Genomic DNA, 26,747 nt, shown 5'->3' with positions numbered 1-26,747 from the left:
CTCATGCAGGGGGCTCTCGAACAGGTGGATAGGTGGTGCAGTAGCCATGGCCTTTCCGTTAACCCGGAAAAGACCGAGGTTGTTTCATTCACGAATAGAAGGAGAGCGGATCTTGCTGGACTCGCTCTTCGAGGACGTCAACTGGGTCTGACCAGGTCAGTGAAATACCTGGGAGTCATCATTGACTCCCTCCTGACCTGGAAAGGACACATTGAGCAAGAAGGCCACTGCATGCTTTTGGTTGTACATGGGGCTTGAACCCTCGACTGGTATACTGGTTTTACACTGCAGTGATAAGGCCAATAATACTGTATGGTGCACTTGTATGGTGGCCTGCCATGCCCAGGGTAACCTACAGGAAGCAGCTAGGAAAGGTCCAGCGACTCGCCTGTCTGGGAGTCACCGGAGCCCTAAAAACCACGCCAACCTTGGCCATGGAGGCACTTCTGGCCTAGAGCCTTTACACTTAGCTGTGGAGGCAGAGGCTCGGAAGGCTTCCATACGGCTAAACGATTGTGATGAATGGAAGGATCGAAGCAGTCTTGGGCACGGGCGGATCTGGGAGGAAACCCTCAGGACCGATCCCCTCCTCGCAAGGAGGGACGTGATCCGGGCTATCTTGCGAAGACCAAAGCGTTATAAAGTCATTCTCCCGGATAGGGAGCAGTGGCTGAACTCGGATTGCCCGTTCCTCAAACCTGAGGGGCTCGTGTGGTTTACAGACGGGTCCCAAACAGAAAGGGGAACGGGCATGGGTATATATGGTGATCGACCGAGAGCCAGCGTCAGCGTCTCCCTTGGTCAGCATAGCACCGTGTTTCAGGCAGAGATGTTAGCCATCATGACCTGTGCACAGGAAAACCTCCGTAGAGGTTACCGTAACAAGCATATATACATATGCAGCGATATTCAGGCGGCGTTGAGGGCCCTGTCGGTAGACAGGTTCCGATCAGCTACGGCGCTTGATTGCAGACGAACCCTAGATAGATTAGGTGAGTCTAATAGGGTAAGCTTGATTTGGGTGCCAGCGCACTGCGGAACAGGGGGCAACGAAAGGGCGGACAAGTTGGCTCGCGAAGGCAGTGGTGGAGTCTTTGTCGGGCCCGAGCCTACCCTAGGGATTGCTCCCTCCGTTGTTAGGGCCAGGATTAAAGATTGGTTGACCAGTCAATTCCAGGCTCAGTGGCAACAAGTAACCGGACTCCGGCAGTCCAAGGCCTTTCTAACAGGGCCCCTTGGCAAATCGGGGTCTTCTAAGCTTCTAAAACTGAATAGAAGCCAGATTAGGAAGATCACCGGTGTCCTTACGGGACACTGGATGGTCAACTATCACCTGCATAACATTGGGCTCGCGGAGGAGTCCACGTGCAGGTTCTGTGGCGAGGCAGATGAAACTACCGAGCATGTGGTCTGTCACTGTGACGCTTTGATCAGGGACAGATATCAACTCCTTGGAGACAGATACCTGGAACCGAGGAGGGTGAAGCAACTTCGGATAAACAGGGTCCTATCCTTCATTGAGAGGAACGGGCTCTGAACTCAGTTGCGAAGAAAGGGGGTAGGCACAATGGGCCTCTGATGTGCCTAAGTACTGCCGGTCGGGCTCCCCTGAGAATAGAATAGAATAGAACGGATACCTTTTCGGTTCTGGTAAATTGTAGGTGTTTTCTGGGGTAGTTTACTTCCGCCCCAGAGAGCTGCCAGAAGTGGACTTAATATTAAGTAGGGTCCGTTAACTTGCCCCCCCCCCCCCACTGAGAGATTTGATAGTCGTATTATTTTGAAATGAATGCGCTCGTTATGCGCTCATATGCGCCACCGATAATAACTCTTGCGCCATTATCGTTTTTTAGAAATCCGAAAAAACATTTGGGGGGGCCAAGTAAACGTAGCCCCCCCCCCCCAAGTACGTATTTTGTCGCTTGTAACTAGGTCACCTGATACATTAATTGATCAATTGCGCCACTTGAATTAAAGCTAGTGCCATTACGGTTAAGCCGTGACAAATTTTCAAAAAGTGGGGGGGGGCACCTTAACGTTTTTAAAAGTTACTTTTTTTAACATCTTTTCATACGAAATTGTACTCTCAGGTATGCGCTAAAGTGCTCCGTAAAAAGATATTTTTGCGCCATTCTTGTTTTTTGATTATCCTTAAATATATTTGGGAGGGGCTAAGTGAACGGAACCCCCCATAACGCATTTTGCTACCGGTATTTGTGCCACTTGATACATCTGGTTATGCGCTCAATTGCGCCATTTGAATTAAAGCTAGCGACATTACGGTTAAGCCATTAAAAATTTTTAAAAAGTGGAGGTTAACTTAGCGTTTTCAAAAGTTACGTTTTTAACATGTTTTTTTGCCCTACCTTGTACCTTTCACCATGCGCTCAAATGCGCCGTAAGCAGACATGTTTGCGGACCCCTTTGCAGTATACACTGTGTCCAAGATATACACATCCGAAACTATATTAAAGGGCTATTATGATGCTTTCAAGATAACCAGATTCTCTTTACTTCCGAAACTTGCGAAAATACCTATCGGACACATTTTTCATTTTGCAGGAACTTTGTTTGTAAAGTTGATGATGATTTCTCTGAAACGAGACGTTGTATTGAAAATCTCTCAACGGTGTCTTGTAGAGCTCAAAAAGTGGCCACGAGAAAGTGTTTTTTACTTTTTATTTCTGTTCAAATAACATAAAAAAATTTAAAACGATATCGGCGCAAATTTCGGTTTTTCTCGTATATCTTCGAAAGTAATCGGCTTTTTCTGGTGTACTTTAAAGTGTGATAATAACTCTTTCATTGCACAACTTTTCGCTAATTTGACGTCGTCGTATCTTTTTTGGTTTCCAAAATTCCCATGATAGACATCTTTATCTTGGACACTGTGTCTCTTGGGGAGCTTTAGTTAAAATGGCAGATATCGACATGTGGGCATCAAAAGAACTGAAATTTCACGTAGAATCCGAAAATGCAATAAAAAATAGGGGTTGCCATTTAAAATGTTACTGAAATGTCTAGCCACTTCCGGCATTTCCGGAAGTGCGGCCATTTTGTAAATATTTTACATCGATTCGGCCTTCAGAGTAACTCCTAAGTACACATTTTTAAAAACCTACCTATTTTACTTTCCCAGAAACGTTCAACTAAAGCTCCCCAAAAAACACCCTGTATAGTGTTTCTGAAACACTATAATGGCGCAAAGATTTTTGTTTACGACGCATTTTCGCACTCCACGATGTAGTAGAAAAACATGTTAAAAAACGTAACTTTTGAAAACGTTGTTAGCCTCTCCACTTTTTAAAAAAATTTTATGGCTTAACCGTAATGGCGCTAGCTTTAATTCAAGTGGCGCAATTGAGCGCATAACCAAATGTATCAGGTGACCTAGTTACAAGGGACAAAATACGTACTGGGGGGGGGGGCTACGTTCACTTGCCCCCCCCCCCTCAAATGTTTTTTCGGATTTCTAAAAATCGATAATGGCGCAAGAGTTATTATCGGTGGCGCATATGAGCGCATAACGAGCGCATTCATTTTAAAATAATACGACTATCAAATCTAACAGTGGGGTGGGCCAAGTTAACGGACCCTATTAAGTAGGAATAGAGGATTTCCTGTGTGATATTTACATGACTTTTGACATGACAACATAAAATTGGTCACTGGGGCTTGGTCTATTTGGTCCATCTGCATGTATTAAACGGACCCACGCAGCACAGATACAAACCTAGTTACTTGAAGGTCCCGATCAAATTATCCTACCCCGGAGGTAAACCACCACGATCAAATTGCCTTAAACGACCTTGAAACTTCACCGTAACTTGACAACAAACCTCCGACCCAAATAGTTCGGACGCAAACCTCAAGAACCCTCGACTCAGGCGCAAACCAAATTAGTTTAGCTCGGACGCAAACCTCCGATACTTTATCTCGAGCACAAACCTCGACTCCTTGACCTTGACGTTAGCACACGCTCAAACCTCGCTAGCGCAGTTCAGAACCACTCAATCCTAGTGACTTTTCTAGGAGGATTTTAGTGTGATTTAGAATCACCCGTACACTACCATCGACAAGGACCCTCAGGCGCAAACCGAATTACTTTAGCTCGGACGCAAACCACCGATACTTTATCTCGGGCACAAACCTCGACCCCTTGACCTTGACGTTAGGACAGGCGCATGCCTCGCTACCGCAGTTCAGAACCACTCAATTCTAGTGACTTTTCTAGGGGGATTTTTCATCTAGTGAGATTTAGAATCGGCCGTACACTACCATCGACAAGAACCCTCAGGCACAAACCGACTTAATTTAGCTCGGACGCAAACCTCCGATACTTTATCTCGAGCGCAAACTACGACCCCCTTGACCTTGACGTTAGCACAGGCGCAAACCTCGCTACCACAGTTCAGAACCACTCAATTCTAGTGATTTTTCTAGGGATTTTCATCTAGTGAGATTTAGAATCTGCCATATATTACTAAAGACGTGCATTAAAAATAATTGGCAATTTGAGATACAGAAGCTGTTGTAGAGACAAATTTGTCGAATATGATATTTTAACTCTTACTCGTGTGTAACTAGGTAACTTTAAATCTAAGAAGATTGCCTATGAATAAATAAAAAATGCTGTTGTTAGTTATCTAAAGATTAAACCTTTTTATCCTTTTAAGGAATTTTTACTTGCCAATATTTTGCTTAAGGGTTGTACTGTATTTTAACTTGAATTGTTATTAATATATCTAAAATTCACTTTTAGTAAATTAATTATGCACGAGTTTAGTAAACGCATTATGTTAAAGACATTGATCCAGTTTTTACCATGAGGGCTTGATAAACAAACAAACAAATAAATAAATAAATAAATAAATAAATAAATAAATAAATAAATAAATAAATAAATAAATAAATAAATAAATAAATAAATAAATAAATAAATAAATAAATAATTAAGTTAACTAATTAATTAATTTAATAAATCAGTAAATAAAGCAACCCGCAATATCCGAATGTCTTAAATATAACATTGGTCACCGTGCACATCCTAAGTATCTTGAGCACTTTGAACATTTTGAGCACCATAAGTATCTTGGGCACCTTCAGCTTTTTAACACCTTGAGCACTTTGATCAAATCGTGCTATCATGAGCACCTGTCTCATTGAGCTCTGGAGTATCGTGAGTAGCTTAAGCATCTCGAGCAGCTTCAGAAGCCTAAGCACTTTCCGTTTCGTTTTTCTTTCGTGTCCGTTCCGTTTTCATTCTGTTTCTGATCCGTTTCCGGTCAATTTCCGTTCCCATTTCGATTCCGCTCCGTTCCGCTTCATTTCCGTTTTCGTTTCGGTTCCGTTCCGTTTCCGTTCCATTTCCGTTCCGTTCCGTTTATGCTCAGTTCCCGTCACCGTTCCGTGTATGTTCAGTTCCCGTCACGTTATCGTCTCCGTTCCGTTCCAGTTCCATATTCTGATCCTCACAATCGCTCTCTTTTCCACTCTCGCTGACAACTGCCAATAAAACGTTTTCCAGTGATAGCCAATTTCTGTTTTAAAATACATCCGGACTGTACAGAATTAGAGATCTTAAAAAATCGGTTCTGGGGAGAATTGGGTCGGCTTTACTTGACTGTTCCGTTTAAAATCACCGCGCTATCATAATAAAAAATGAACGCCTCGTAAAATTTTGAGCTGCCACAGATTTTTCATAAAAAAGAAAGCGAGCAGCTAATACACGATCGCTTTATCGTCATAAACTACGGTTTTGGACGCGTCGACTTTTGAAGAATTTTGGTTTCGGCCGTAATAAAAACATCCGGCCTTATCTCACTTCGGTGCAGATGGCAAGAGGAAATCATGCAATTTTCTCGACGATCATTGAACGCTCCGTAAAATAAGACACGTAAAAGCGTAATGAAGTTGAAACTACCGTCTGTATTTTCTGATATTGCCGTTCGACATATATCGTGTTACAGGGGTTCCAGTTCACTTCCTTAGGGCTGATGAGAGGAAAGGTAAATTACCACGTTCTCGCTGCGTCGTCGAGCAGTTTCTGACTGAAGGTATACTGATTTCGCTCGGAAAAGAAACTACTGAAAAGAAAACAACTGCCTCACAAACTTAATTAAGCGTAGGCCTGGAGGAATTCCAACAACTCCAATCCTTTACTGTCAACGTAAAGTTGTCAGAGTTCTGAGAGATTTGTTTATGCGTTCATGTTTTTTTCTAAATCCTACGAGAAATTATTAACAAAGAGGGCTACGAACTTCTGGGAGAATCTGTTTTAAAATTCTATTTTAAGTTGAATGAAGCTGAAACCTCCCGGGAAGTTATCTACAGGTTTACAAAAAAAAATGCGAAAAGCTTGGAGTGGCGATAATAAAAGATACACGCTGCCCACACGGTTATATAAATACGTGACTCGGAATTGAAATTTACCGGGCCATTCTTAATTAATCCCATTAAATTTAACGTACAGTCTACAGTTCAAACCTTCCGGATTTTATTTTTGTATCACTTCAGAGGGAAGTATATAAAGTTTGTTGGAAGAGATAAAGTAAATGGAGAGAAGCAAAGCAAGTTAGCTAACAATAATATGAAAGCTTTAAATTTTGAAACTTGGACCAGTGGCAAACGTTCGAATAGCTTCAAACTGCATAAGACATCGCTGCTCCGTATCGATTCATTACGTCGCGGTTTTGTGACATCAACCCTTCACCGCGATCACACATTGCGCTTTCTGTTAAAACTTTTTTTTTGTATGTGTGTTTATACAGCTTAATTTTACTTGTGCGATAATAGCACTGTAAATAATTTAAGGACTGTCGCTCTACTGAATACTGCGTTACCTCGGCAAGGCCATAGAAGCATGGGTTGCTAAGAAAGAATTAAGAAACGCAAATTGTAAAGCGTAGTCATTTTGCACTCACGGTTTGTGTACCCTGGTATTTATTATCCACGTTCTAAAAATTTGAAAAGCTTCTAAAAAAATGTAAGCAGGCGTTCAAATATGAAATCCTGACATATTTAAAATTCTTTGATTCTGAAAGTATTTAAGATGCTTAATACTTTTCGCCGAAAACGTTAGAATGAAATTTTCTGCTAAGAAATTCTGAAATAAGTTGTTTATTTTAATTTAAACTTGTTTATCACCAAAATTGTAAGGTAGTTTCAAAATTCTACTGTAATGCACCAGAATCTGTTTTGTTTAATTTACTGGTCTTGAAACGAATTGATTTATAATAGTTAAATATTATTAGTCACTCACCTATACACAACTTATAACAGCGGGAACTATTTATTACTTTGGTATCAAAATTGGAACTGTCCTAAAACGCAGATATATTAAACTCGAGCGGACCCGAGTGGTCGCGAGTCTCGAATGTTCTAGAACAAAACACATAATATTTCCCGGAAAGCTTGCGTCACATCCGTCTGTGTTATGAATACGTGCAGAGAGCGGTCGTCGGATTTCAGTTTCCGTAAAATGACAGAAGAACTTGAGCAGTGATTTTGCATCAAATGTTGCTTGGCGATGCCCAACGCAAGATTCAGCAAGCTCGCCCAGAAACGGCCGTTAAGGAGTAAACTCCCGTCATCCCTGAGGTCAAAAAAGCACAAAGGAGTACTACCAGGAAGTTCTTCGCCGCCGCTTTCGTGATGGTGTGCCACACAAACGACCGGATTTGTGGGCAGCTCCATCACGATAACGTACCCGCCGATTCTCCGCATTTAGTTCAGGATTTTTCTGAATACATTTCTGTGGTTCGTCATGTCCTCGACATGGCTCTGTGTGACCTTTGGCCAATTCCCAAGCTGAAAATGCTGCTAAAAAGAACTCAATTCGAGTCACGAGGGCGCACCATGCAGAATACGACGGCATGGCTGAGTGGAATTCCAAAAACTGAGTTCTAAAAATGGCGTAAGGGCTGAGAGAAGTATGGGGCTTTTTTTCTCACAATCCAAATATACTGTCATTTAAAAATATACTTACGCCATCTATATATTTCCTTTGCAAACCCGTTTCGGTAAGACGTAAGTTATTTCTATGGTCGATTTGTTCTTGCCTTAGTTTTTATTTTCGCCGCTAGAGGCCATCCGAGTGTTACAGGTTTCATTTACGATAGTTCTTTGTTTCGCCGCCAGAGGCCGTGCGGATGTTTTCCGTCAAACTTCTAATTTTATCCTTTCTTTAATTTGGTGTTACGTACAGTTGCATTTTTTTCGCACATAGAAAATCTGGCATCCACGGTGGTTACGTGCAAATTATTTTTCACGATACGCCATTACTTGACTTATTGACTACCTGGATAAGGCCTTTCGATATTCGACATCACCATATTTCTTTGAAGTGTTTATATCTATTTCTGATGTGGCTGCTTAGTGACGTGTGCGTCGTAAAATAGTTTTCTCAAAGTTAACCTCGCGTTTATGCCTTCATGCACCGATTTGTACATGTGATTCGTTCGAGACAAAATTTTACTCGTGCTAGTGTAGTCATTCAAATTATTGATTCGTATTGAGTATCAATTACGGTTTTAGTATACGGTTTACCTTAGTGTCAGACGTTAGACATTGTTATTACAATATTCATGTGCCGCGCTATTCACTATCTCTTTTGTTTTTTGTTTGTATTTCTGACTGTTACAGATAAGGCAGAAAAGTACACATCTGAGCTCAAAAGTTATAACCAGAGTCCAATGGTAATATTTTTCGGCGTTTGATTGCATATTGGTACGTGAACGAAACGGGCACGGAACGGGAACGGAACGGGAAGGGGAACGCAACGGGAACGGAACGGGAACGGAACTGGAACTGAACAGGTACGGCACGGGGACGGATTGTAAACGGACACAAAACTTGAACGGAAAGCAAAAGTTTTGACTAATCCATTATTTTCTTAGCATTTGCAAACTTCTGAATTATGAAAAATATACATAAACGAAAAACAGCTCAAGATTTTAAATTTACTCAAAGTACTTAAGGTGGTTAAGATGCTCAAGCTACTCCAGATGCTCAAGGTGTTTCAGATGCTTAATGAACTGGAACAGAACGGGAACGGTACTAGAACGAAATGGGAAAAGAATGGGAACGGGAACGGAACGGGAACGGAACGGGAACGGAACGGGAACGGGAACGGAAGGGAACAGAACGGGAACGGAACGGGAACGGAACGATAACGGAACGGGAACGGTACGGGAACAGAACGGGAACTGAATTTTCTCAAAGTTAACGTCACGTTTATGCTTTCATGCACCCATTTGTACAGGTGATTCGTTGTCGAGTCAAAATTTTGCTCTTCTAGTGTAATCATTCAAATTATTGATTCGTATTGAGTATTAATTACGGTTTTAGTATACGGTTTACCCTAGTGTCAGACGTTGCTATCACAATATCTCTTTGCCGCGTTATTCACTATCACTTTTGTGTTTTTTGTTTGTATTTCAGTCTGTTACAGATCAGACAGAAAAGTACCTTTTTGACCTCAAAAGGTCGTTATTAAACTGGAACGGAAAGCAAAAGTTTTGATTAATCCATTATTTTCTTAGCATTTGCAAACTTCTGAATTATGAATAATAAACGTGTTGAAGCCTGTTTGAAACGGAACTGGAAAGGGAACGGAACGGGAACAGAACGGAAACGGAACTGGAACGGAATGGAAACGGGAACGGAACGGAAACGGAACGGAAACGGAACGGAAACGGAACGGAAACGGAACGGAAACGGAACGGAAATGGAACGGAAACGGAACGGAACGGAAACGGAAACGGAACGGGAACGGAACGGAAACGGAACGGAAACGGAACGGAAACGAAACGGAACGAGAACGGAACGGGAACGGAACGATAACGGAACGGGAACGATACGGGAACTGAACGGGAACGGAACGAGAACGGAACGGGAACGGAACGAGAACGGAACGGGGACGGAACGGGAATGGAACGGGAATGGAACGGGAGCGGAAAAAAAATTGTTCATACTGATGTATATACAGTTTTAATTAATTTCTATATGATATACTTTGTTGTATAGAAAGTTAGTGACGTGTGTATCGTAAAAGGGTTTTCTTAAAGTTAACGTTGCATTTATGCTTTCATGCACCGATTTGTACAGGAGATTCGTTGTCGAGGTAAAATTTTGCTCTTGCTAGTGTAGTCATTCAAATTATTGATTCGTATTAAGTATTACTAGTGTCAGACGTTAGACATTGCTATCACAATATTTATGTGCCGCGCTATTCACTATCCTTTTTTTTTGTATTTCTGTCTGTTACAGATAAGGCAGGAAAGTACTTTTCTGAGCTCAAAAGGCCGTTATAACCAGAGTTCAAGGGTAATATTTTTTGGCGTTTGATTACATATCGGGAACAGAACGGAAGAGTACGGAACGGACACGGGAACGAAAGGGAACAGAACGGGCACGGAACGGGAACGGAACGATAACGGAACGATAACGAAACAAGAACGGAACCATAACGGAATGAGAGCGAAAAGTGAACGCAATCGAAACGGCACAGAAACGGAAATGAAACGGAAACGGAACGGAAACATAACGGAAACGGCATGAAAACGCAAACGGGAACGGAAGGGAACAAACGGCCACGGAACGGAAACTGAACACGAATGGAACGGGAACGGAACGTGAACGGAACACGAATGAACCGGGAATGGAATGGGAATGGAACGGAACGGAACGGGAGTGAAACGGGAACGGAACGTGAATGGAACGGGAACGCTAACGGAACGGGAACGGAAAGAATTTGTTCATAATTTACAGAATTCATTTGATCAATGTTGTAAAGAAATTTAGTTATGTGTGCATTTTTGTCTGTTACAGCTAAGGCAGAAATGTGACTTTTTGAGCTCAAAAGGTCGTTATAACCAGAGTTTAAGGGTAATATTTTTATTTTCGGCAACTCCCTTATATAACGTTTGGTTACATATTGGTTTCAGATACATTTTACTTAGGTATTTATTTGATATTTGATAGTCATTTAAAAATTATAACCACGTTATTTTCTCCGGAAGCCTGTTTAGAACGGAACGGTAATGGAACGAGAATGTAACGGGAACGGGAACGGAAAGCAAAAGTTTTGATTAATCAATTATTTTCTTAGCAAGATTTGTAATTTATTTAAAGCACTTAAAGTGGTTAATATGCTCAAGATCTTCAAGGTGCCCCAGGCGCCTAAGAGGCTCAAAATGCTTCAGAACTGTCGTCTGTAGACTGGTAGCTGTAGAGTGTAGTTTATAGATTGTTGTCTGTGGACTGTTGTCTGCAATTTGTGGACTGTCAAATTTCAATAAAGGGACTGGATCAAATGCGCCCTGTAAATATTTAACTGTAAGTTGGGCAAAAGTGTATTGACGTGAAACAAGGAATTCTTGACGTTGCTTGACAGCACCCTGCATACTTTTGAAAAGCAATCAACGAGCACAAAGCGAATTTCCGTAGAACCAAAACAATGTTGAACAAAAAAAAGTCCAGTTACTGACGTTACCTCGTACATCTCCATTACAAACTTACTTGATCAACCGACGCCGACCGTTTTCTGGGTTTCTTGCCCTTAGGGAACCGACCTTTTGTCGAAGACAAAACGTTAGAAATTCGGACGAACTTTATGGTTAGGTAAATAACCGACAGCTATTCTACTGCCACGAAATGTAAATTTCGCAAGTAAGCAAGCGTGATATAAATAAAAATTTGCCGTTTTCGCTCCGACATATTTATTACGCTGCGGCAGCTAGCGAAACTGGGACGGTGCCCCGATCCCACAAAATATATTCGAATCACCGGACGCCCGATGCTTCCCCGACCGGGAGAAACCTGGCGATTTCGTCTCGACTCGATGAGCACATAAGGTTTGAATATGGAATGGGTTGGCGAAGGGAGAAATCAAAGAAATATAATATCGAAACGCGTTTTATGTTTAACAAGGGCGAAGGGCGCCACAAAAGGGAAGCGGTAAAACTGAGCACCCTAACGGCTTAGAAATGCTACGCAAACTTTTCTTTAAACTCTTGATATAGGATTGTGCTCGCTGTCAAAGTGGGACATGGGATTGTTTGGAATAAAAAGGCGATTACGCATACGCTTTGATTCACTCTCACAATCGTGATCCTTAAGAAACCTCTGAAGATTTTCATTTGCACAAACTAACCAAATTTACCAGTGTGAAATTGACATCTCAAACGCTTAACAAGACTGAGCGGCTAGCGGCAGCGGAGAATTTAATTAAATATAAAATAAATAAACCACTTCATGGCGACGTCATTCTAACGTAACCTTTCAATTTACTTATTTCTTTATAGGGTTATAACCTTCATAAATAAAATAACTCTGAAGACCTGGTATTCTCGGGAAAATTGCCTGCAGAACTCAAAAGATAAGTAATTAACCCATCTACTCACAACAAAATCGCTATTAACTGTCCGATGGGATGAATCAACCCTAGTACAGAAAAATTAATTTCATACTCAACTTTCTCATAGTAATTTACTTACAACATGAAACAAATTCGCTAAATTTAAACATATGATCTGAGGAATCTGAGGAATCTGAAGGATCTGAGGAATCTAAATCTGAAGAATCTGAAGAATCTGAAGGATCTAAAGAATCTGAAGGATCTAAAGGATCTGAAGAATGTGAAGAATCTGAAGAATCTGAAGAATCTGAAGAATCTGAAGAATCTGAAGAATCTGAAGAATCTGAAGAATCTGAAGAATCTGAAGAATCTGAAGAATCTGAAGAATCTGAAGAATCTGAAGAATCTGAAGAATCTGAAGAATCTGAAGAATCTGAAGAATCTGAAGAATCTGAAGAATCTGAAGAATCTGAAGAATCTGAAGAATCTGAAGAATCTGAAGAATCTGAAGAATCTGAAGAATCTGAAGAATCTGAAGAATCTGAAGAATCTGAAGAATCTGAAGAATCTGAAGAATCTGAAGAATCTGAAGAATCTGAAGAATCTGAAGAATCTGAAGAATTCTGAAGAAGAATCTGAAGAATCTGAAGAATCTGAAGAATCTGAAGAATCTGAAGAATCTGAAGAATCTGAAGAATCTGAAGAATCTGAAGAATCTGAAGGATCTGAAGAATCTGAAGAATCTGAAGAATCTGAAGAATCTGAAGAATCTGAAGAATCTGAAGAATCTGAAGAATCTGAAGAATCTGAAGAATCTGAAGAATCTGAAGAATCTGAAGAATCTGAAGAATCTGAAGAATCTGAAGAATCTGAAGAATCTGAAGAATCTGGAAGAAGAATCTGAAGAATCCGAAGAATCTGAAGAATTTGAAGAATCTGAAGAATCTGAAGAATCTGAAGAATCTGAAGAATCTGAAGAATCTGAAGAATCTGAAGAATCTGAAGAATCTGAAGAATCTGAAGAATCTGAAGAATCTGAAGAATCTGAAGAATCTGAAGAATCTGAAGAATCTGAAGAATCTGAAGAATCTGAAGAATCTGAAGAATCTGAAGAATCTGAAGAATCTGAAGAATCTGAAGAATCTGAAGGATCTGAAGAATCTGAAGAATCTGAAGAATCTGAAGAATCTGAAGAATCTGAAGAATCTGAAGAATCTGAAGAATCTGAAGAATCTGAAGAATCTCAAGAATCTGAATCTGAAGGATTTGAAGAATCTGAAGAACTTGTAAAATCTGAAGAATTTGAAGAAACTGAAAAATCTGAAAAATCTGGCGAATCTGACGCATGTGAGAAAACTGAATGTGGAAAGAAGAATTTGATGCCAGGAAAAGTTACAATGGACTGTAATTAGGTGAAAAAATGGATATGACTCAGGCGAATTTATTTAACCAACACACAAACTTTATTGTTTTTGAAAGTTGAAGACTTCTCTTTTCGTCAACACTTGCATTACAATACTGATATCGTAGCGCTTTACAAATTGATTAAGTATTTATTTGATAAAAATGTCGTTTCTCAACAGAAGAATTTGAAGAACTTGAAGTACACGAGGGCAAAAGAGGAGGAGAAATCGAGGGCAAGAGGACAAGGACGACAGAACAACGACGTCTAGACGAAGACGAAAACGCCAATGAGAGGACCAAACAAGAACGAAAGACAAATCGAAAATGTAGAATCGAGAGAAGCAGTTGAGAGGACAAGAGGAAAGGCGAGTACGTGAGAAAACAAGAAGAGAACTAGACGAGAAAATAAACCAAACACGAGGAGTACAACAGTATTGTACAATGACGAAGACGGAAAAACGTGAAAGTTTGAACGAAAAAAATTATCAGTTATAGCTCGAGCGCCATTTGTAAGGTTTTGCTTGCGGTATTCCGTTCGGGGGCTCAAGCCGGCTGCGCACGTGCGTTTTATTTCCCTCGTGGTAAGTGGAGGAGTAGTGGCAGTTCGGGGTTGCGTCTAATTGGTTGTACTTAATTAATTAGGTACACCCTGGAAGGATGGGAATTGACGATGCATTCCCGTTGCCTTATTTTAGGTACCCCTACACAAGGGTGTGTAACACGGAGTCTGGTCTTCTTTGGAAAGGAATGTCCCGCTGCCTTTATGGTTTCCTGGCATACACCCTTAAAAGGATCCTTCCGATCGATTCAAACAACCTCCCATTAAGGAGCCAGTTTATTTTCTCAGAAACCACAGAGGAAGGTGAAAACTGTGTTTGAATCAGGACGACCGACCTGAGCACAAACGCAAGAGATCAATGCAGACAAAAATGTTTTTTTGTGTCCGAACCCCCCTCCGCCTTTTTCTCTCTGTTCTCACTGATCCTTTTTCTTTGGTAGTCCATCTGTATTCTTTATTTTCAACAGTTAACTGTGGATGTAAGAAACCCCCCTTTTCTCTTCCTCTTTCGGCGTCCTCTTTAATTTCTCTCTGTACCCCTCTTTCTTCACACGTCGATTCGTCATCTGTGTATGTCCCGCTCCCCTTTAACTTTTCCGTTCCACTCACAAACTCGCTCTTCCTTTCCCATGCTAGTTTCGCATTTACTACCTTATTTCCCATTACTTCAAAAGTTCTCGCTCCCTTTTCATTTGCCTCTACTTGTAGGTTTTCTTATAGCGATTTCTCCGGTCGTTATTTTCCTTTTTCTACCACTACTCCCTACCGTTATGTTGTTCTTTATTTTTCCTCTTTCTTTTCTCTCATTTTCTCCTTCAAGTTTTTTATTCTTCATTTTCCTTATCCCATTGCTCTTCCCTTATCTTCAAATTTCACACCATGCGTACGTAAGCTGTGTTGCCTATCCTCCCGTCATGTCAACTCTTAGCTTTGCGATACCTAGAGCCTTTATATAAATAAACGATTGGTCGATGTACAAACTGCAACAACCAGGGAAAAGTTACGAAATTAATTATACGGTTTAATTCTGCACACACGTAATGCATGCGTTTTGAGTATCTTCCATAAGCGAACATTTTTGCCTTCTTCCCCCAACCCCTTTACACTAGACAAGCTCTACAACAGGAATTCGTGGTATTTTTTTCTTTCATAAAAGAACATTCGAATATCCGGAGAGACAATTAATTGAATCCTAGCACAGAGAAATTAAACTAAACATTCGCTCGTTTCTATTAAAATAAAACCGCTTATATTTAAATCAAGATTAGTGCCCAAAGCGGATTCCATAACAAATTCAAAAACAAGTCTACAAAGCACGTTTTATTGTCTATATACAATATACATAACGATAATATAATTTTTGAGCCATTGCGTAATTAAAGTGTAACGTCGAACGCAACGCGGGTGGAAAACTGAACCCAGAACTTTCACCCTTCGTGGGAGGCACCCCGGAAAATCTGCGAAATATGCAGTTTTCAGCGTGACCCATTTGTAATCACGCCGACAGTAACATGCAGTCGTAATGTTTCTGTCACATCCAGTGTAATTAATATAAAGTTACGGTTGCTACGTAAAAAAAACCTTACCTTTATGAACGAGGAATTTAATTTCGGCGTGTTCGGGGTGGGTTGAAATTTCGCCATCCCCCTCAGTATCTCCTTTATGTGCAGATCTTCGGTGTCGACGACTCGAAACGACGTCATGTTGACGAAGTTGTACTGAAAGTCTTCGAGATCGAAAGTTTCCAGGTCGAACGTCGTGAAAATGTAATGGTATTTGTAGTCGTTCATCTGAAGTTGCAAAATCTGCAACAAGAGGGACAAAGTTAGGGCATCAATTTCGAGCACGTTTCGTATTAGGTAAAGGTTCCGGTTAGCGCTGAAAGCCTTGTTTTCGATTTTTCCGGTAGTCCATCGTTCGTTCTCGCATCCGGCGGGCAGTACGAGATGGAAATAATAAAACTTACCCCCTTGAGAAAGTGTTGCATGTTCGACGGTTTCGTGTCGATGACTAAATTATGTATGTCCTTGTTCTTGATCTCCTTTAGAACCGCACGGTAGGATTCGGGATCGGCCTGACGGAGATGTATCTCCAAGTCCGTGTTGTGGGGGGATCTAACGAGCTCTCGGAGTTTTATAAGCCCTGAAACAAGTAAAAGCTAATAGATTGCGTCGTAAGGAAACTTCAAGTGAAAGGAAACTGTTTGAAGGCACGTTCCGCCTCGCATTTGGCCATATTTAGCTGGATCGAAAAGATACAGCTTAAATGAAAAAAGTAAAATAAACATTTTGCATGGAGCTATAAGACAGACTCATTGCAAAGAATTTTTTACGCAATTTCGCATCAAAAGCTCAATGTCAGCAGTAAATTCGCGTCAAAGTACATTGTAAAAATAACTCCCTACCAAAAACTGTTGATATGGTGGAGGAACCTCCACCAAATTTTCCAACAAATCCATTTAGACGAAATGTTGACTCAAACTCAATCGAAAACATTACGTATAGTAGGCCGCACAAAATACCTCACAACCATATACCTACCCCTTAGGAAACCCGGATCTTTGAGACCTTCGAGACCTTCGAGATCTTCGGGACCTTCGAGACCTTGGAAACCTTTGAGACATTGGAGACCTTTGAGGACTTTGAGAGCATTGAGATTTTTCTTTGAGATTTTTCTTTGATTCTTTGAGATCGCGATATTTGAGATCGAGATCTTTGAGATCTTGAGATCTTTAAAACCTTTGAGAACTTTGAGACCTTTGAGACATTGGAGACCTTTGAGAACTTTGATATCATTGAGACTTTTCTTTGAGATTTTTCTTCGAAACCTTTATTTGATTCTTTGAGATCGAGATCTTTGATATCTTGAGATCTTGAGATCTTTGGGATCTTTGAGATCTTTGAAATCTTTGAGAACTTTGAGAACTTTGACAACTTTGAGATCTTTGAAATCTTTGAGATCTTTGAGATCTTTGAGATCTTTGAGATCCTTGAGATATTTTGAGATCTTTGAGATCTTTAGATCTTTGAGATCTTTTAGATCTTTTAGATCTTTGAAATCTTTGAGATCTGTGATATCTTTGAGATCTTTGAGATCTTGGAGGCCATTGAGATCTTGGAGACCATTGAGACCGTTGAGATCTTTCTTTGAGATCTTTGTTTGAAATCTTTCTTTGAGATCACTTACACATCTTCCAACCGTTTGAACGTTTAGTTTTAAAAAATGTAGAAAATTTTCCTCTTTGTATTTCTTGTATTCCTAGGATTCCTTATATTCCATGGTTTCCTTGGACGGATTCCTTGTATTATTTGAATTCTTTGGAATCCTTGAAGTCTTTGTTTTTTTTTGGAACCTTTGGATCCTTTGAATTCTTTGAAACCATTTAAATCGATCACACCTTTGGTATCTATGAGATCTTTGCGATCTTTGAAATCTTGGAGATTTTTGTGATCTTGTTGTGTAGGATATGCTTGGAACCCTTCGGATTTGATATTTTTACGTTTTTTGATATTTTTGAGGCCTTTGGAATTTCAGATGTATGAGAACTTTGGGGTTTTTGGAATTTTTGAGATATTTGAAATCTTTAAAATTGCATGAATCCTCACAATCATTACTACTTCTACGATCTCTAGAATCAAAAATCATCCAAAATCGCCCCAAAATCGACAGCAACTTCAGAGGGACCCTAAAATTTAGAATCCTGAACAACGAGAGAATGCCTAGAACTCCTATAACTCATACAATCCCTAGAATCCTTATTAGGATACGTGAGATTCTTAGAAGTCACACAATCCCCTAAAAATAATAGAACTCTCTACGGCCCTAGAATGTGAATAGTCCCCAGAATTCCTATAATAGCTGGCATCCCTAGAATCCCAGATTCCATAGAATTTTGCAATTTTTAAACACGTCAGAACCCCAGAATGCCTTGGTTTAAAACCACTTGGTATCATTAGAACCCCTCAGCAGTTTTGGAACTTTTACGACCTTAGAAGCATTAGGATCCACAGGATTAGGACCAGTGGAATTGTTCAGATCCTTCAAAATCTTGGAATTTTTCCGATCTTTAACACTTTCTTTAGGCTCTCAAGGCTATCTCGTCAGGATTGCTGGGAGCCTTCAGCATTTCCAAGATCCTCATCTTTGAGACCTATGAGACTTTAGGATCTTTACGACTTTTGGATCTTTACAGTAGTTAAGATCATTAAGACCCTTATGATCTGTAGGATTTTTGAGTTTTTAGAATATTTAAATTGTTCAGATTCTTTAAAATCTTTAGGATCTTTAGGATCTCTAGGAGCTTTAGGATATTTAGGATCTCTAGGGATCTTTAGGATATTTAGGGATCTGTAGTATCTTTAGTATCTTTAGTATCTTTAGTATCTTTAGTATCTTTAGTATCTTTAGTATCTTTAGTATCTTTAGTATCTTTAGTATCTTTAGTATCTTTAGTATCTTTAGTATCTTTAGTATCTTTAGTATCTTTAGTATCTTTAGTATCTTTAGTATCTTTAGTATCTTTAGTATCTTTAGTATCTTTAGTATCTTTAGTATCTTTATCTTTAGCATCTTTAGCATCTTTAGCATCTTTATCTTTAGTATCTTTAGTATCTTTAGTATCTTTAGTATCTTTAGTATCTTTAATATCTGTAGTATCTTTAGTATCTTTAATATCTGTAGTATCTTTAGTATCTTTAGTATCTTTAGTATCTTTAGTATCTTTAGTATCTTTAGTATCTTTAGTATCTTTAGTATCTTTAGTATCTTTAGTATCTTTTGTATCTTTAGTATCTTTAGTATCTTTAGTATCTTTAGTATCTTTAGTATCTTTAGTATCTTTAGTATCTTTAGTATCTTTAGTATCTTTAGTATCTTTAGTATCTTTAGTATCTTTAATATCTGTAGTATCTTTAGTATCTTTAATATCTGTAGTATCTTTAGTATCTTTAGTATCTTTAGTATCTTTAGTATCTTTAGTATCTTTAGTATCTTTAGTATCTTTAGTATCTTTAGTATCTTTAGTATCTTTAGTATCTTTAGTATCTTTAATATCTGTAGTATCTTTAGTATCTTTAATATCTGTAGTATCTTTAGTATCTTTAGTATCTTTAGTATCTTTAGTATCTTTAGTATCTTTAGTATCTTTAGTATCTTTAGTATCTTTAGTATCTTTAGTATCTTTAGTATCTTTAATATCTGTAGTATCTTTAGTATCTTTAATATCTGTAGTATCTTTAGTATCTTTAGTATCTTTAGTATCTTTAGTATCTTTAGTATCTTTAGTATCTTTAGTATCTTTAGTATCTTTAGTATCTTTAGCATTTTTAGCATCTTTAGTATCTTTAGCATCTTTAGCATCTTTAGTATCTTTAGTATCTTTAGTATCTTTAGTATCTTTAGTATCTTTAGCATCTTTAGTATCTTTAGGATCTCTAGGATCTTTAGGATCTTTATGACGTGTCTAAAAAACCCCATTCGTTCAAGTATCTAGAAAAATCTTAAATATCTTGAATGCCTAAAATATTCCAAATATCCAGAATACTAGAATTCTAGAATAATATCTCGAATCAACAGTTTTGTGCAGATTTACTAGGTAGTTTTTCAAAATCGTTGGTTAACCATACCACCTTTAACGCCCGTTATCTCGTCAATTTGTGTCATTGTCAAGTTTACATATTCAAAATATTGGTTTGGCGTCATCATCCTAGATAATTACCCTTGCTGATAGGAAAACTTCCACTAACCTCCACTTCCACTTGCTCTTTCTCGAAATTATCGCACTCAACCGCAGTTCAATTTCGTATGAAAACTTTTTAACCGTCTTCCTAGCTTAAATCTGCATTGATCTCAAGGTAGAACGTTATGACTTGGGTAATATGAGACGGTTTTCTCTAGATAGAGCTAGAATCCCGTGTATCATGAAAATTAATTGCATCTCCTCATGTGCGCTTAATTAATTCTTATTAGAAACCGTGATGAGAATCAAATTACTGTTCGACGTCTTTCTGAAAAGGAAAGTACCTGAATCTGTTGAACGTTGAGAGTCTCTACCTCATTGTGTATGTAGGTGGCAGGTCGAGGGATAACGCACTTTTTTTTATGTTGTAAAAACTCGCACTGCTATTCGGTTTCACAAAAATAAAAGTCGAATAATGCCGCGCTTTGCGCAGTTTTGTTACATGCTACCTAATTTTTCTTGCGACTGTAGCACTTCATTTGGATCTTTGCGATCTTTACGATCTTTACGTTCTTCACCATCCTTACGATCCATACGATCTTTGCAATCCTTATACTCTTTACGGTCTTTCCGATCTTTACGCTCTTTACGCTCTTTACGATCCATACGATCTTTACGATTCATACGATCTTTACGATCCATACGATCTTTACGATCCATACGGTCTTTACGATCCATACGATCTTTACGATCCATACGATCTTTACGATCCATACGATCTTTACGATCTTTACACTCTATACGATCTTTCCGATCTTTACGATCTTTACGATCTTTACGATCTTTACGATCTTTACGATCTTTACGATCTTTACAATCTTTACGATCTTTACGATCTTTTGATCTTTACGATCTTTACGATCTTTACGATCTTTACGATCTTTACACTCTATACGATCTTTCCGATCTTTACGATCTTTACGATCTTTACGATCTTTACGATCTTTACGATCTTTACGATAGGAGACGAGGTGCTCGAGGTAAAGGTAATGTTGCCACTATAACCAGATGCCAATTCCCTAGACTCCCAGACTTTTTCCTCCTTCTACGCGGATTCAAAAATATACTTATGAAACAATTCTCGTCCCAACAATCCCCATTCTATAACGCAAATTTTACAAAATAATTAAACAAATTAAAATTCTGGGATGATTCAACATTTATTGATTCTAGATATATAACACAAATCGCGACCACTGAAGACTATTCCGCTATTGGTTTCACAGGTTTCGATATATTCTCTTGTATTGTTTTGTCAACACACATGGAAAGTTGATACGTTTTGTCGCATTCGTCCAGATTCAAATCTTGAAGTTTAACGCACACGATGATTTGATCGATTGTAAGGACGCCACCGAAATGTTTCGTCACAAAGTCTACGTCAAGGGTACCATCAGCTTTCGCGAAACCTGCCTTCTCGCTTGTACATTTAAGAAAGCACTTAAAGCACGGAGAAGGAATGGGAAGATATGTTTTATTTCTCATCCAAAGGTCAACCTCATAGGGATCGGCGTTCGTGGCACTAATGCATTCGTTTACGAACGGCTCGATGTCCTTATTCCGTTCTGCATGGTTGTCTTCAATAGCTTCGATCTGCGTTTAAATACATTTTAGGTAGGGACATGCAATTTTGGTTTTACCATCGAAACTGGAAACGCCGCCGCCGTCAAGATGAACACAGTTGCGCAAATTTTCTTCATCACTTTCTCTTACGATTTACCCAACTCTCCGTAATGGAAGAATTTAAGTTAACGTGTAATAGTGAGTTTTATCTTGTTGATCTCGGACTTGCTATGATAATGAATATAATTTATGAAAAGTGAAAAATGTGATACCGTACAATAAATTAATGCGTTTCGAAATGTGTTTGTGTGAACTCCAAAGCCTCCACTTGGTCATTTCACTGAGACTCAGCCATTCTTTACTTTTCAACATTTGTCCGGCATTTTAGTTACGAGTGCACCTTAGTTAAGCACATTAAGCAGTGCAAGGTGAAATCCATTTTGTTAATTTGTGCAATTTTTTTAGATTTTTGAATTTCCTATTTTTGATGGTGTTAATTTTAATCTCAAGTCAAGAAATATTTTTATGGAACTTTACGTCCACCTTTAATTGCTATTGTCCAGATACTTATCCCCATTCTGCGTCAATTTCGTTAGTGAAGTTACGCAAAAGCAACGTTACCAGATCATCAGGCTAACCAGTATCTCAGCGCGTAGGATTTTGGCTCATTGAGTAAACTGAAACTAAATGATTGAAGATTGGCTAATTCCTCTTTAAGGAACAATTCAAACGCGTTGAGTACACTGCTTTCCTTCAGAAGCAGTTGTGCAGAGTGAGTCAACGATTCCGCGGAGTAACTTAATGCCTTGAAGATAAGATTTTTCGATAGAATGCTTTTGTATTACGATATGGTTGAATATTCTCCACATTTTAAAAATATTTGGAATTATACAGGGTGCGCTCACAAAGTAGGGCGCGAAAATGGTGCATTTTTTAAATAGAACCCCCTGCATTTGAATGCACTTTGGAAATTCTACGTGTAATTGTACGCCTTTTTTTATTAATGGTTAATATCCGAAACACTAGTAGTTTTAAAGAATATTTCCCTCATATGTCATAAATGCCATATGAGGTGTGCAATTATCGCTCAATTACAGCGATAATTGCACTGTAGAAAGCGAAAGAGCCCTGCGATAATTGCACTGTCCATATCCATGGCAACTGGCAACTCCTTTGGACAATTTCACAATACACCGACAATGTATAAGTAGGTAACGTCAATTTGACAAGTAATGCTTGTTCGGGAAATATTCCTCTAAATTACACTCGTGCATCAAAATAAACCTGATAATTTTTTATTCAAGCATGTTGTCAGTAAAAAACTGCATTCGGTCATTTTCATATTTTGTTAAAAGAGCCCTCCACCTTCGGTGTCGGGCTCTTTCGCCAAAATATTAAAATAAACTCATGCAGTTTTTAGACAACATGCTTTCAAAAAAATTATCGGTAATTTTGATGCACTTGTGCAATTACCTACGATAATTCGATTTTTAAGAAAAAATGGGTATTTGCAAGCGTCAGTATAATATATTGTCAAAATTATTACTTAAATGTTGATTCCAGGTTTTATATATTTTATCCTGGGTTAAGTACAAGTCAAATAAATACGTATACTAAGAAACATTAAAAAAATAGCTTACAGGGTGTTTTTTTGGTAGGTCCAAAGTTGCAAAACTTCATATTAAAAAATCTCTCTTTTTTTAATGGAACACCCTGTACATTTTGCTGTCATCTTTTAACTCCTCCAAAAACCTTTAACTTTTGATAATAATGTCCTCTATCTCTGATAGCTTTCGAAATATCTTGGTTTTCCTGGTTTTTTATATTCTAATCTTAAGTAAGTTATATGTAATTTACATAACAACGAGGTAGCCATGCAAAAAAAAGGCAATTTTTATCTGCCTCGTCCAAAGCTAAAATCATATTTATTAATTCATTTTTCGGATAATTCATGTAAGTTTAAAAACTGGAGAATAAATTGGATAGCAAAAACGTAAACAAATATCCTGGTGTTCCTAGTTTTTATATTTTAATCTGAAATAAGTTCTAATTTACATAATAACGAGGTGAATATGAAAAAAAGAATGAAACTAATGTCACTGACTCGATGACATTAGCAGTTAAATTAAATTTGATTCAGCCAAATGTTTTTACTTATTCTCCAGTTTTTGGACTCAAAATGAATTGTTTGAAAAATAAATCAATCGATATGATTTTCGTTTTGGACGAGATTGATAAAAATTGCCTTTTTTATGCATGACCACCTCACAATTATGTAAATTCAGATGTAAATTACATATAACTTATTTTAAATTAGGATATAAAAACCAGGAAAACCAAGATACTTCGAAAACTATCAGAGATAGGTATAGGAAATTATTATCAAAAGGTTTTCCGACGAGCTAAAAGATGACAGAAAAATATACAGGGTGTTTCATTTAAAAAAAGTGAGATCTTTTAATATGAAGTTTTGCAACATTGGATCTGCCAAAAAACCACCCTGTAAGCTATTTTTTTAATGTTTCATAGTAGATGTATTTATTTAACTTTTACTTAACCCAGGATAAAAGATATAAAACCTGGAATCAAAATTTAAGTAATAATTTTGACAATATATTGACACTTGTAAATGCCCAATTTTTTTAACAAATCAAATTATCTTTAAAACTACTAGTTTTTCGGATATTAACCATATAATAAAATAGACGTACAATTACACTTAGAATTCAAAATGCATTCAAAAATGTACCATTTGGGCGCCCTATTTTGTGGGTGCACCCGGTATAATTCCAAATATTTTTAAAATGTGGAGAATATTCAACCATATCATAATACAAGAGCGCTCTATCGAAAAATCTTATCTTCAAGGCATTAAGTTACTCCGCGGAATCGTTGACTCACCCTGTACATAGTTGGCGTGGACAACTTGAATTTGGTTACAAGTAGAATCAGGAATTAAACAATTAATTGATTACGGAGGCATGTAAGAGGGGTTTGCGGTTTTCTCGTCTTTTTCATCTATAATGGATCATTGCAAACTGAAATACAATAATTTCAAGATGGCGCCGCTTCCGCAAATACCGGAAGTGGTGCCATCTTGTTTTTTTAAATAGAAATATACTATTCTCTGTTTTTTATCCGTTTTTTAAAGAATATGCTATTGTTTGCGTTTTGTGCGCCCGACCGCCAATCCGGACTCACTTCGGCGGTTTCGGTCTACTTTTAATATGTATACCTTGAAAGGTGTATCAGACGGTCATCAAATTTCGATGTCTTAAAATGGCGTTGAATTCAGAATAATCTAGCGCATTTAGAAAAAATACGATGTTTCTACTAAAAAAACCACTTCCGTTATTTACGGAAGTAGCGCCATCTTGAAATTATTTTTTTTCAATTCGCAGTATTCGATTATGGCTGAAAATTTCAAATCTCTATTTCAACTGCAAGCTGTAACGAACAGACTACGGAGATCACCCTGTATAAATAAAATGAAAAACAACTATAAGTTAATTAGATTAAAAACGTTTAGGTGCCCGGTACCTCTTAGATACCATAAATTAATAAAAATATATTTACTGCGGGGGTATTTTTTTGGCCCCACTCGATAAATCGTCGCAAACCTCCCTTTTCACCATAAGGGGAGAAACTAGCCCATATTCCATTAATTTATCAGTACTTGCCGAACTGTCATATAACGGACTAAATTTATGTGTACAAAGGAAAATAAGTTATTGAATAAGACGCTTAGAATTGCACAGCCTGCGTATGCGCCCACCTGAACTTTTTTATTTATGGAGATAATATTTCATTGATATATGCCTCTAGTAAAGAAAAACAGAGCATATAGCTATGACCTTTTGGGAAGCACTGATCAATTCATGGGAAATTCGCTGCAGATACTCGCCTTAGGGCGAAAACCTTTTCATTTGTTTTATTTGAGGCTTCATAGAAATTCCTTAACAATTAAGAAGGTTGAGTGTGTGCATGCGCAGAACAGGCAAAATTCAATTTTGCCATCAATTTACTTCATTCAAGGAACTTCCACTCAAATCTATTGTAAACAAGGGAGTTAAGTATGTAAAGGGTGGTCCAAGTTGTACACTTTCCTATGGAAACGCCTTTTATTTTAAGAGATAGAAAAAAATGGACCTATCTCTAATCGTTTGGTCGCTAGGGGGCGTTTCTCGAATTTAGTTGATTCTTATTATTAAATCTTTCTTAGAGCGCTTTTCTATGTAGAATCCATCGTGATACACAGTTTTTATACAGGGCAGTCGGCTGTTCTTATACGACCCTAAACTACATTTTTTAATATGGACCATCCTATATATTTTGGAGGTTTTGAAGGGTGCAAAATTGCTTAAATTTTGATTTTCTCTTTAAAATTGAGCTCCTGACACCTAGGTCTATTCTTTTCTCTTAAAATAAAGGGTGTATTCATAAGAAAGTGTCCAATTTGGACCACCCTGTACATGTCCACTTCAATTTTTGACATATGCACTTTGAATGTTCTTTTATTCCAAGGACCTACTGTAAACATTTAGGAAAAAGTCGCATCTATGTGCGCGGTAATTTTTTACGTGCGCCTTCAATGGTCCGGGTCCGGGTTTTACTCACACCCTGTACTTCTATCGTCAATACGATTGATGAATTTCATGCGAAGCTCCAAATCGACAAATCCATTCCCTCACAAAAATGACCGCGACGGCCCGATTCTTGGTTCTTGGCTTAGGCCTCCGCCCATTGGCTAAAGTAGTTCATCACAACCATAATGTACTTGTTTCCTCCATTAGCTTCTGGGAATGCTCCATCATTCAAATATTGTATTGTTACATGGGATTTGGCGTCGCTGCGGCACCATTCTGCTACATCATCTTGGAGAGTGGCCCAGTAAAATCTTTCCCGCCCTTCTTCTAGGGGTCTGTTAACTCCCAAGTGCCTACTGGCTGTCCCCTCAACACTTCTGTGACTTCTTTTCTAGGAACCAAGAGCTTGAGCTCTCTAATAATAGAATCTCATTGCGCCCAACTATATTTGAGAGACGGTGTTTTACAGGCAACCTGGTTCAATGAAGACCAATCCTCGACTGCTTTCCATTCCACGAACAATTTTAAGTCGGGATCTTC

General features: G+C 38.5%; 2 protein-coding genes across 7 annotated transcripts in view; both read right to left on the bottom strand.

The window, feature by feature from the left end:
* Positions 1–16,458, bottom strand: part of LOC116181088 (glutamate receptor ionotropic, kainate 2-like) — a 73,608-nt gene extending 57,150 nt beyond the window's left edge. For 4 of the 6 annotated variants that reach the window (XM_031501350.1, XM_031501349.1, XM_031501352.1 and 1 more), the window contains exons 1-2: positions 16,288–16,458; positions 15,908–16,126 (exon numbers count right to left, since the gene is read on the bottom strand). In XM_031501350.1, coding sequence (XP_031357210.1) covers positions 15,908–16,126; positions 16,288–16,308 — 240 coding nt within the window. In that variant the 5' untranslated portion in view covers positions 16,309–16,458. The remainder of the gene's footprint in view (positions 1–15,907; positions 16,127–16,287) is intronic. The other 2 variants (XM_031501347.1, XM_031501348.1) reach the window with 1 other exon arrangement.
* Positions 16,459–21,261: 4,803 nt separating this feature from the next.
* On the bottom strand, positions 21,262–21,817 carry LOC116180681 (general odorant-binding protein 57c-like). The gene is made up of 2 exons (XM_031500792.1): positions 21,699–21,817; positions 21,262–21,651 (listed from the first exon to the last, which is right to left on the bottom strand). Exons 1-2 carry the CDS (start codon positions 21,756–21,758, stop codon positions 21,262–21,264), a joined length of 450 nt encoding a protein of 149 aa, XP_031356652.1. The 5' UTR covers positions 21,759–21,817.
* Between the last annotated feature and the right edge of the window lie 4,930 nt (positions 21,818–26,747).

This window comes from Photinus pyralis, unplaced genomic scaffold (assembly GCF_008802855.1).
Source record: "Photinus pyralis isolate 1611_PpyrPB1 unplaced genomic scaffold, Ppyr1.3 Ppyr1.4_LG9, whole genome shotgun sequence".
Classification (NCBI taxonomy): domain Eukaryota; kingdom Metazoa; phylum Arthropoda; class Insecta; order Coleoptera; family Lampyridae; genus Photinus; species Photinus pyralis.
Note: the sequence above shows the minus strand (reverse complement) of the source record. Positions and strands in the feature narration are given on the sequence as shown.

Excerpts from the sequence above, each read along its gene's own strand:
- LOC116180681 (XM_031500792.1), bottom strand. The coding sequence starts at position 21,758 with ATGAAGAAAATTTGCGCAACTGTGTTCATCTTGACGGCGGCGGCGTTT. Across the intron at positions 21,652-21,698 it reads CGGCGTTTCCAGTTTCGATG|ATCGAAGCTATTGAAGACAA; the intron begins GTAAAACCAAAA and ends ATTTAAACGCAG.